Source organism: Oryctolagus cuniculus, chromosome 4, assembly GCF_051225735.1.
Source record: "Oryctolagus cuniculus isolate XC-2025 breed Fujian yellow rabbit chromosome 4, ASM5122573v1, whole genome shotgun sequence".
Classification (NCBI taxonomy): Eukaryota; Metazoa; Chordata; class Mammalia; order Lagomorpha; family Leporidae; genus Oryctolagus; species Oryctolagus cuniculus.
The window spans coordinates 163,566,115-163,579,114 of NC_142870.1; the positions used below are offsets into that span (position 1 = coordinate 163,566,115).

The window sequence follows — 13,000 nt, forward strand, 5'->3', positions numbered from 1 at the left end:
ACCGAACAGACATTTTTCTAGAAAGGAAATTCAAATGGCCAACAGACACACAGAAAAATATTCAGGATCACTAGTCATCAGGGAAATGCAAATCAAAACTACAATGACGTTTCATCTCACACCCATTAAAATGGTTCACATACAGAATCAACAAGCAACAAATGCTGGCAAGCATGTAGGGAGAAGAGAATCTTAATCCACTGTTGGTAGGAATGTGAACTGGTATAGCCACTGTGGAAGACAGAATGAAGATATCTCAGATAGCTGAATATAGACCTATGATATGACCCAGCCATCCTACTCCTGGAAATTTATCCAAAGGAAATGAAATCAGCATATGAAAGGGTTATCTGTAGTCACATGTCCATTTCATGTCAATTTACAATAGCTAAGATATGTGATCAACCCAGACGTTCATCAACCGAAGACTGGCTACAAAAATTATGGTATATGTACATTATGGAATACTACACAGTGGTTAAAAAAAGAAATCCTGTCATTTGCAACAAAATAGATTCAACTGGAAACCATTATACTTGGTGAAATAAGCCAGTCACAAAAAGACAAATACCATGTGGGCTCTCTAACTGTGGTAACTAATAGGTGCTTAAAATATAATCTACAGGAGCAAAACTGACACTTTGAGATGCCATGATTTAACAACCCCCTTGCCCTGACTGTCGGGAAACAATGTTTTTCTTGTTTGTTTATTTCTTTGTTTTTGTTCCTTTTATTTCATCATACTAATTGGTAAACTCTCTACTTGTTGTAGGGTTAATCTTATGAGTATAAAAATTAACTGAAAATTGATCTCTGTAAAAAATAAGAATGGGAAAGGAAGAGGGAGAAGGAAAAATGGTGGGGGTATGGGTGGGAGGGAGGTGGGAGAGGAAAAAGTATCATGTTTCCAAATCTGTATATATTAAATGCATGAAGTTGTATTCCTTAAACAAAATTTTTAAAAAAGAATTTATTCCATTGAATAGTTAATGTCTGGGAAGGGACACTGTACAATCAGATGGGAATATCAAACTCTGGAGACCCTGGAGGGCAAGAATAGATGTTCTCTGGGCATCCCAGGTACACATTTTACAAACTCACATACGTTCAAAAAGATTAAAACAAAATTACATAATTTGGAGGCAGGCATTGTGGCACAGCAGGTTAAACTGTCACTTAGGATGCTTGCAGCCCATATTGGAATGCCAGTTGGAGTCTTGTCTTTTCCACTGCAGATCCACTAATTCATCCTAGCTGGCAGCAGATAATGGCTCAAGTGCTTGGGCCCCTGCCACCCATGTTGGAGACCTACATGGGGTTCCAGGCTCCTAGCTTCGGCCTGGCCTATGCTTTACTACTGCAGGCATTTTGGGGAGTGACCAATGGATGGAAGATCTCTCTTCTCTCTCTCTCTTCCTCTCAAGATCCCAGTAACACTCTGCCTCTCAAGTATACAAAATTAAGCATTTTTGAAAATCATATAACTTGGAGGGAAATAGCCCAGATGAAGGGATAATTCAAGAAAAAGCATGAGGTGAGAGACTCATAGCAATGACTAAAAAGATATCTGTTTTATTTTTGTCCAATTCACAAAGCACAGAGAAAATGCCCAAATGACTTTAAATTTAAAAGAAACTGGACATACTAAACAATTTACTAGGAAACAGCTAAATTTGGAACAACAAGGGCTTGAGAGATTACACAGATGACAATGTCAGGACCCTGACCAGTTGCTGTCCCTCTAATATTTCCAGTACAAGTCTAGGGCATCATAGCTTAGGAATTCCCTGGGGACTCCTTGCCTTAAGGCTTTTTTCCTAGCCAATCTCCAGGCTTGCCCAAGTGCCTCAATCAAATACTGAGGTCAAGGCCTACATTGTGACATAATGGGTAAAGCCGCCACCTGCAATGCTGGCATCCCATATGGGCACCAGTGATGGCCCCAGCTGCCCTACTTCCTATCCATCTCCCTGTTAATGTACCTGGGAAAGCAGCAGAGGATGACCCAAGTCCTTGGGCCTCTGCTTCCTTGATGCAGACTCAAAAGAAGCTCCTGGATCCTGGCTTCAGCCTGGCCTAGCCCTGGCCATTGAAGCCATTTGGGGAGTGAACCAGCAGATGGAAGATCATTCTCTATCTCAAAGAAAAAAAAACCTTTTTAAAAAAATTGCTAAGGTCTCTTACTGTAGTTCGAAAAAAGTAAATACATACCTACCTATAATTCTCATCTAGCATATAGGAAAACCCTAAAACACCCTCTACCCTCTCTTCCAGATAATACTCAATGAACCTGATTAATGTTTACTGTATGGGCTATCTTACCTTCCCTATCTCATCCCTCCACTTTCCAACCAGTGTTTCCTGGGACCACCTCCCAAATGAACTGCACATAATTCCTTGTCTCATCATCTGCTTTTGGAGAATCACAAACTGAGAAAGTAATGAAATATAATTCAATATGGAACACTTTCAACTTTATGCTCAGTTGATGATATCAAGAACTAGAAAGAAAGGTGGCTCACAGTAAAACACATTACACAAAGGACATTTCTTATGACTTGGGGAGAAATAAGATAATAAAGGTGAGAAGGGAGAAACTTTTTAAAGCAATTAAAAAACAAAGAGCTTGATAGAAAGAAGAATAGTAATAAGATAGACTATACATTTAATTAACACAATCATGCTATACATACCTATATCAAATAATAGCTTATCTATATTAGTGAGTTCATCTTTCTTAACTGTTCAGTTAATTTAAAAAATAAAGGAAAATATTAACTCATCTTTTGGCAAATAAAGCAAAATAGCTTCATATTTTAGATTTCTTTCTACATACTCTAAAATAATTTCTCTCTCTCTTTCTCTCTCTCTCTCTCACACACACACAGTTGATACTAGTATCTTAGCAATTCTAAACTTAATTAAGTCTCTGTAATAAAATGTTTATACCAAGAATAACCAACTGAAATTTAACTTTGTAATTTATTTTTCTGTAACTTTTATTAACAATAAAATCTGTTCCTACATAACTGATTACTTAACACTTTTATAATCAAATTTTCACTATTTCTGAAAAATAATGCAAGGTGAAACAAAAGAAAATTACTCTTTCAGCTACAAGTAATGGATGTGTCAGCCTTATTGTTAAGAGGTTAATTATATACATAAACTTGAATTTTCAAGGCACAATATTAGCCTGGTCATCAATTCCTTTGGATGTTCTCATGAAACTATTTTCAGAACTTTCAGGAAAACAAATGAAAAGTCACTCTCCAAAAACACTGAACATTCTTGTGTGAAAGAACTTTATAAAATGGTACTGTTATTTCCAGACAATTTCCAACCTCCTTCAAAAAGATTCACTCTCAGTTCTATCTCCAGAATTAAAAAGGAAAACAGAAGTGCTTTGATTTCTTGACCTGCTGAATCATATTTCAGATTACATCCCTGAAACCTGTTGTTCGACTGACTAACATGTCACTTTGTTCATTTCAACAGATTCAGGCAAATTATATGTGATCAGCAAAAGACAGTACTCCCATCATAATAATTAATGGCTTGCAGAGGAACCCTCAAAATGCACTATAAAAGTTACAAGTTCATCAAAATGTAAACACTCATTTACACATATGGCTGAATATGTCATCATTTATTCATTCATACAATAAAACTTATTCAACACCTATTATGTGCCAGGTACTGTGGAGTAGGTAATAGGACAGAAAAAAATCTTTTCCTGACCTTGAATATCTACAGGTGGAAAAGAGGAAAAGAGTCCTGCATACAAGAAGGTATAAAAGTATAATAAAATATTCCAAGTGTCAAGTTAGGTAGAATATCTGCTAGTTCATTATCAGATTAAGTCAACAGCCTCTGCACACCGATTACGTTCCAAGGATCATTTCAATTTATAAGTTATAAAATTAGTCCCCATGAGGGGAAAGGCTACTTTGGAAGAAAGATTATCTTTTTTGTGGTTGTTTTAAGTACACATAATGATCTGCAATTTTATCATGTATATTAACCTAGGTAATTGAGGGAAATTTATTAAATAAGCTTATTTCTTAAGATTCTTAAGGTTCTCTTTCCTCCACAAGTCAAGAATAGAAATTACAGCCCAAGCATATAAAATATGATGTTTGAGAGCCACAAAATAATTGCCCTTACCAAGAATACAGGATCGTTCCAACAACCGATGTGAGTTTACTGTTTTCTTGCTTTTGCTTTGCCAGGCCAAAGTCAGCTACAATTCACAAAACAAAGCAATGTGTTATTATATTTTTCCAGAATAGCGTTGTTCCCCAGCATTTGACCTTCTGCACAATAACTACTACATTTCCTAAGAGAAGGCTTTTCTTTGTTCCCTCTCTGTAAAAAATGCCTGACAACCTTCCACACCATTCCCATTCTTAATAAATGGCATAAACACATTATACCAGCATATATTTGTTTTTACAAAATGAGTTTTATCATTTTTAAAAATCTTTAAAAAGTCTTGCTGACTGAAACATAGGGTAAACTATATATTGAACTGTGGTTCCACTTTTTAGGTTATCCTTTAAGATTTTCAAATAGATTGGATCCAACATGTTGGCAAGTGGTAGTCATTGCCTCATCTGGAGAACATGAAAAGTAAAGGAAGCCTAAGTAATCACCAGGAAGGTTTGAAAACCTGAAATTAAATGGCACCTATTTGCACCAAGCCACATTAAATATGTTGTTCAGAGCCCTTTCAAAATATACTTATATATTAACAAAGGATCCCAATTTATATCACTAAACAAAAAATAAGTGTATTTAATATTAGCACTAGCTGTGCTTCTCAAAGCGTCTTCTTTGTTAAACCACTCAACACGTTAGGTCAAAGTGGTGATAACAGATGGTCTTCATACCCTCATTGTATATCTCAAGAGGTTTAATTACCAAGATTGCACAAAAAGACAGTGCTGAACCAGGGCGAGAATTGAAGTTGCAATTCCTAATTAGATTTGTTGCTCAAAATATCACTTTTAAAAATGCAACAAATGCTTAAAGAATTTCATAGCAGTGAAATTTAAAACAGTATATGATTATTTATACATACTAAAATACATTGCAGTTGGAAAACGGTCCAAATCAATTTATTCCAAAATAATAAAAATTCAATTATTAATAGCAATAAATACATACTAAACAACAACCTTGTACAAGCATAAATTTAGTTGTATACATGAATTGCCTCATTTAGTACTGATAGTGACTCTGAAAGATAGGTGTTATTTAGCATAGAGTAGTGCTAAAAAGACAAAACATTGGAAAAAGACAGCTTCAATTGAAATTCTGATTCTATCGTCACAAACTGAAGAAACCTGCACAGTTGGTTTAATCTCCCTTGCAGTAGCTTTCTTATCTGCAAAATGAGGACTATATAATATCATAGTATAGTATAGTATTGCATAGTATAGCATAGCATAGTATAGCATAGCATAGTATAGTATAGTACCATGCAGTATAGTAGAGCTTAGCATCACACAGTAAATAGTGAAGTATAATAATAAATGTACAATAATTTAATATAATGCCAATATATGAAAACAGGTATAGTATTGGACATCTGACATATATTTAATCTTTAGAAACACCCATTTTATAGAGGCCTCTGGGCTTAGAAGAAATGAATATCTTAACCAATGTCTCAGAAGGAGAAATCAAAAGAGTCAAATATGAATGTAAGGTTGCTTGATTCTAAAATCCAAATCAGTATCAAAATACAATGCTGACAACAACAACAATAACAAAAATCAGGTCCAGACCATGGCAATGATAAATTTAAGAGATAAATAATTCAATTCTGCACAAACTTTACCAGAAAATAGCAAAGGAGGAATGCATCGCAACTAATTTTAAAAAGCCAACATTACTCTGATACTGAAGTCAGACAAGTGCCTTGGAGAAGAGAAGGTAAACTTGAGACTGTACCAACAGAGCTGATCAAACCCTTGCCTCTGAATCCTTGCCTCTGATAAACAAAGAGGATACTTACCACAACCAACTTGGTTGTCACCATGGATACTCCCCTCACCCTGGAACATTGAAAAGGGCTCCCTCACCACACCCAGAACATGCCTCTGGGTATTCACTGAAATAGCAGACACTCCACTAACCCACAGAGGAAAGTCCAAAGATAAAAGCAAAAAAAAATTCAACAAGTATCTCCACAAATGCATAAAAATAAATGCATAAATTTAAGAAACAAGAATAAGGAAGAGAACATGACACCACCAAAAGAACATAACACTCAACACTAGAATGTGAAGCTGAAGAAATTAATGAAATGCCAGAAATGGAATTCAAAACACTGATGATGGATTAAATACAAGGAATCAAAAGCAAATCCATGAATTAAAGAAATCCATACATCAGATGAACTAAAGTTTTTCCCATGAAATTGAGAGTGTGAAGAGAAATCAAAATTAAATATGAGAAATAAAGAACTCAATCAAATAACAAATGCAGTGGAAAGCCTTAACAACAGAATTGGTGAGACAGAAGAAAGAATACCTGAGTTAGAAGACAAATCTCTGGAAATTAAATAGCCCAAAAACAGAGAAGAAAATAGAAAAATTAAAAACAGAGTTAGAGATTTATGATATACTAGCAAATGACCCAACATACAGTCTTAGGAGTTCCTGAAGCCATGGAAAAAGGGAACAGATTAGAAGGCTTTTAGTGAAGTAATTACAGAAAACCTCCCTAATTTGGAGAAATATAGGGATGTCCAAATACAGGAAGCACAAAGAACTCCTAATAGACAATGACTAGAAAAGATTTTCACCACAATTCATTGTAGTAAACTTTCCACAGTAAAACATTAAAAAAAAAGATTCAAAATGTGTATGAGAGCATGGAAAGCCAAGACACTCTGGGGAAAAAAAAAAAAAAAACCTAAATGAAAGATCTCCGCGAGTGAGATCCCAGTGGAAAGAACAAGTCATCAAAGAAGGAGGTACCTTTCTCTGAAGGGAGGAGAGAACTTCCACTTTGACAATGGCCTTGTCTAAATATGATCAGAGTCGGTGAATTCAGGGGGCTTCCATAGCCTTGGCAGCTCATGGCAAGAGCCTAGGGTGATTACTGAGGCCATAAACAAGAGTGTCAATTTGTTAAGTCAACAACAGGAGTCACTGTGCACTTACTCCTCATGTAGGATCTTTGTCCTTAGTGTGCATTGAGATTTAATGCTATAACTAGTACTCAAACAGTATTTTTCACTTTATGTTTCTGTGTGGGTGCAAACTATTGAAATCTTTACTTAATGTATGCTAAACTGATCTTCTGTATATAAAGAGAATCGAAAATGAATCTTGATGTAAATGGAAGGGGAGAGGGAGTAGGAAAGGGGAGGGTTGTGGGTGGGAGGGATGTTATGGGGGGAAGCCATTGTAATCCATAAGCTGTACTTTGGAAATTTATATTCATTAAATAAAAGTTAAAAAAATAAAAAAAAATGTGTATGAGAGAAACACCAGATTATTTTCAGAGGATCTCCAATTAGACTCATAGCTGACTTCTCATCAGAAACCCTACAGGAAAAAGAGAATAGATAAAATATATTCCAAGTCTTAAGAAAAAAACCTGTCAACCCAACTTGCAAAGCTCTCATTCATAAATGAAGATGAAATAAATATCTTCCATAACAAAAAGAAATTGAAAGAATCTTTCACCACTCATCCAGCCTTACAAAAGAAGCTTAAGAATATGCTACACACAGAAATACGGTCATCACTATGAAAGAAGGTGAAAGCTGAAAATCTCCCTTCATACTTTGTAAAAGTACAAAGGAAATCCAAAGTAAACAACAGGAATATTTAATGGAAAATGGCAGAGCCAAGTCATTACTTATCAAAACAACCTTGAATGTAAATGGCCTCAACTCTCCAGTTGACAGATACAGACAGGCTTAATGGATTCAAAAACAAAACCCATTAATTGCTGCCTACATAAAACACATATCACCAACAAATATAAACAGACTGAAAGTGAAAGGATGGAAAAAGATATTCCAAAAAAGAAAACAAAAAATAGCTGGTGTAGACATCCTAAAATCTGACAAAATGGGCTTTGACACAAAAACAGATAAAAGAGACGAAGAAGGGAACAAGGTAATGATTAAGGGATCAATTCAACAGGAAGATATTACTAATAAATGTATATGTACTCAACAACAGGACACCTAGCTATTTAAAAAAAAATGTTAAGGGATTAAAAGGGATACATAAAGTTTAAGTTCATAACTGATCATAATGATAGGATTAAGTGTCAAAGGGATCACATAAACAAGACTAGTGTCTGCTAATACTAACTGATAAAATTAAAAAGGAAAGAATGATCCACCATGGGAAGCAGGATACACAGCAGACTCATAGAATGGCAGATGTCCTAAACAGCACTCTGGCCTCAGAATCAGCCCTTAAGGCGTTCAGATCTGGCTTAAAAGCCCATGAGAATTTCTCAGGCATGGAAAGCTAAGACACTGTGGCAAAAAAATGACCTAAATGAGAGATTTCTGTGAGATCCCAGTGGAAAGAATGGGCTATCAAAGAAGGAGATACCTTTATCTGAAGGGAGGAGAGAGCTTCCACTTTGACTATGGCCTTGTCTAAATAAGGTCAGAGTTTGTGAACTGAAGAGGCTTCCATAGACTTGGCAGCTCATTAGAAGTTCTCGGGTGATTACTGATGTTATAAATAACAGTGTTGTGGCAAAAAAAAAATGAAATGACATAAATGAGAGATCTCTGCGAGTGAGATCCCAGTAGAAACAACAGGTCATCAAAGAAGGAGGTACCTTTCTCTGAAGGGAGGAGAGAACTTCCACTTCTACTACGACCTTGTCTAAATATGATCAGAGTCGGTGAACTCAAAAGGCTTCCACAGCCTTGGCAACTCATGACAAGAGCCTAGGGTGATTACTGATGCCATAAACAAGAGTGTCAATTTGTTAAGTCAACAATAGGAGTCACTAGGCACTTACTCCTCATGTAGGATCTCTGTCCTTAATATGCTGTAAATCGTGATTTAATGCTATAACTAGTACTCAAACAGTATTTTTCACTTTGTGTTTCTGTGTGGCTGCAAACTGTTGAAAGCTTTACTTAAAATATGCTAAATTGATCTTCTGTATATAAAGATAATTGAAAATGAATCTTGATATGAATGGAAGGGGAGAGAGAGCGGGAGAGGGGAGGGTTGTGGGTGGGAGGGAAGTTATGGGGGGAAAAAGCCATTGTAATCCATAAGCTGTACTTTGGAAATTTATATTCATTAAATAAAAGTTAAAAAAAATAAATAAATAACAGTGTCAATTGTTAAATCAACAATAGGAGTCACTGTGCACTTAGTCCCCATGTAGGATCTCTGCCCTTAATGTGTTGTACTGTGCCAATTAACAGTAAAACTAGCACTCAAACAGTACTTTATACTTTGTATATCTTGTGGGTACAAATTGTTGAAATCTTTACTTATTATATACTAAGTTGATCTTCTGTATATAAAGATAATTGAAAATGAATCTTGATGAAGAATGGGATGGGAGAGGGAGTGGGAAATTGGATGGTTGCAGGTGGGAGGGAGGTTATGGGGGGAAAATCCGCTATATTCCAAAAGTTGTACTTTCAAAATTTATATTTATTAAATAAAAGTTTTTAAAAAATGATACAGTCTCCAATAAAATACAATAGTAATGGGGAACTTCAATATCCCATTTTCAGCCATGAACACATCAACCAGACAGAAAATCAGCCAAGAAACAACAGAGTTAATCAACACTATAGATCAAATAGACCTAATGGATATCTACAGAATTTTTCACCCTAATGTTGCACAATGCACATTCTTCTCACCAGTGCATGTGACTTTCTCTAGGACAGACCACATGCTGGGCCATAAAGCAAAAGCAAGTCAGCAAATTCAAAAAAAATTGAAATCATACTATGCATCTTAAACCACAATGCAATGATGCTGGAAATCAACAACTTAAGATTCTCTAGAACATATGCAAACACATGGAGACTAAAACATGCTCCTTAAGGAATAGTGGGTCATAGAAGAAATCAAAAGAGAAATAAAAAAATTTCTGGAAATAAAGATGATATTATAACATATCAAAACTTATGAAATACAGCAAAAGCAGTGTTAAGAGGAAAGTTTATAGCAATTGGAACCTACATCAAGAAATTGGAAAGGCACCAAATGAGCTAACAATGCATCTCAAGGATCTAGAAAAACAGCAGCAAAAAAAAAAAAAACAAATTTTTAGGAGAAAAGAAATAATTAAAATTAGAGAATAAACAAAATTGAATAAAAATACAAAAGATCAATGAAAAAAGAGCTGGTTTCTGAAAAAATAAATAAAATTGACACACCATTGGTCCAACTAACAAAAACAAAAGAGGAAAAAGACCCAAATTAATAAAATCAGAGATTAAAAAATATGTAACAACAGATATCAGAAAAATAAAGAAACATCAGAGATTACTACACAGAGCAGTATGCCAACAAGTTGGGAAACCTAGAAGAAACAGATAGACTCCTGGACACATACAACCTACCAAAATTTAGCCATGAAGACACAGAAAATCTAAATGGATCAATAACCAAGAAGGAACTGAATCAGTAATAAAGACCCTCACAACAAAGAAAAGCTCAGGACCAGGTGGTTTTATTTACTGAATTTTATCAGACATTTAAAGAAATTTAACTCAAATTCTTCTCCAGTTATTCAAAATAACTGAAAGGGACAGAATCCTCCCAAACTCCTTCTATGAAGCCAGCATCACCTTAATTCCTAAACTTAAAAATATACAACATAGAAAGAGAATTACAGACCAATTTCCCTGATGAATATAGATGAGAAAATCTCAACAAAATACTAGTATACACCAACAATGTCACAGCTGAGAAGGAACTTCTAAGATCAATCTCATTCACAGAAGCTACAAAAAATCAAATACCTTGGAATAAATTTAACCAAGGAAGCCAAAGATCTATATGATGAGAATTATAAAACATTAAAGAGGGCTGGCACCGCAGCTCAATATGCTAATCCTCCACCTGTGGCGCCGGCACCCCGGGTTCTAGTCCCAGTCGGGGCGCCAGATTCTGTCCCAGTTGCCCCTCTTCCAGGCCAGCTCTCTGCTATGGCCTGGGAGTGCAGCGGAGGCCCATGGGCCCTGCACCCATATGGGAGACCAGGAGAAGCACCTGGCTCCCTGCTTCGGATCAGCGTGATGTGCCAGCCACAGCGCACTGGCCGCGGCGGCCATTGGAGGGTGAACCAACGGCAAAAAGGAAGACCTTTCTCTCTGTCTCTCTCTCTCACTGTCCACTCTGCCTGTCAAAAAATAAAATAAAATAAAACATTAAAGAAAGAAATAGAAGAACACAAAAAAAATGGAAAAATCTTCCATTTTAATGGATTGGAAGAATCAATATCACTAAAATGTCCATAATACTGAAAGCAATTTACAGATTCAATGTGATACCAATCAAAATACCAAGGACATTATTCTCATCTATAGGAAAAATATGATGTTGAAATTCATATGGGGAAAAAAACAGGAGATCCTGAATAGATAGAGCAATCTAACACAATAAAAACAAAGCTGAAGGCATCAAAATACCAGATTTCAAAACATGCTACAGGGCAGTTATAACCAAAACAGCCTGGTACTGGTTAAAAACAGATGTGTAGGGTCCCAAAATGGTGGTATAGCAACAGTATGATCCAAGTCACGTGGGGCAAAATAGATAGTTAAAAAGAAGAGAGGATTCATGCTGGAGATTAAGCCATGGGAAGTTTGCTACTGGAAGCCCAGAAACCAACAAAGATTTGGCAGGTCCACACTGAAGGAGCAAATAAGAAAGGGAAGCAGTAAAGGCATGGCAGAGGTGTGGAACAGCAAGGCTGGCGCCAGTGCCCAGAGGACCGATTTAGACTGGAAGTCATGGGTCCACAGAGCTGCAGATAACAGTGGAAGGGGGAGCTTAGTAAACTGCATTTGAAGTTCCACTCGGGAAAAAAGAAAAGGTATAGAGGAACCAACAGACAGGTTGGGCACCCCCCTGGCCATCGACTTCCCCTCCCTCCCCCCAACCAGACCTGCAGCCAGCTGGGAGAAGCCATATTGTTTGTTCATGTTTTTTAATGCAAGCAGCAGACTGCCACCTCTGCCTCCCATGCATATGCTCATCAATTGCAGGGGCCACCTCACCACACCCCTCACCTAGGAATGAGGACCACAACATTTCAGAGGAACTCTTCCCCACAACACAACAAGGAAAAGTACAAGAAGGAGAAGTCCTAAATATCAAAAACAAGCTCATTCCATCCACCAGTGAGAAGTGAGTTGGGCCCCAGTAGGCAGAGCTCTGTGCACCAGAACTCATACCTGCCCCCACCACAATTGAGAAGTGAGCTATGCTCCAGTAGGTGGGGCTTAGTACTTCCACTTGCAGTGTACAGACACACAGCACTTCATATGAGAGGAAAACCTCACCACAAGCACAAAGGCACAAAATAAAAAGAAAAGCAACCAGACAAAAAAATTTACACAAATGCTGAAAAACAAAGGAAAAACCCTAAATAAACATAAGGAAGACACTATGAGCCTCCCAAAGGAACACTAAAACTCTCTAATAATAGAAGGTATAGATGAAGAGTTAGAGGATATTCCAAAAATAGAATTCAGAAAATTAATCATAAGATTACTTAGAAGCAATGAGAAGCAAATTCATGATCTTAATGAAAAGCACTCCCAAGAAATTGAGATATTAAAGAGAAATCAGAATGAAATACTAGGAATGAAGAATTCAATAGATTCAAATAAAAATGCAATGGAAAGTCTTAACAACAGAATAGGTGAGGTAGAAGAAAGAATATCGGAACTAGAAGATAAATTTATGGAAATATGACAGTCTGATCAAATAAAAGAAGAATAAATTAGAAAACTAAAAAACACAAT

The 13,000-nt window shown here is 36.3% G+C and overlaps 1 protein-coding gene across 4 annotated transcripts in view; it reads right to left on the reverse strand.

Moving 5' to 3' along the window:
• The window catches only part of NEK10 (NIMA related kinase 10), a 376,851-nt gene that overhangs the window by 237,590 nt on the left and 126,261 nt on the right, over positions 1–13,000 (reverse strand). For all 4 annotated transcript variants that reach the window (XM_008266079.5, XM_008266081.5, XM_002716230.6 and 1 more), the window contains exon 23: positions 4,168–4,243. In XM_008266079.5, coding sequence (XP_008264301.3) covers positions 4,168–4,243 — 76 coding nt within the window. The remainder of the gene's footprint in view (positions 1–4,167; positions 4,244–13,000) is intronic.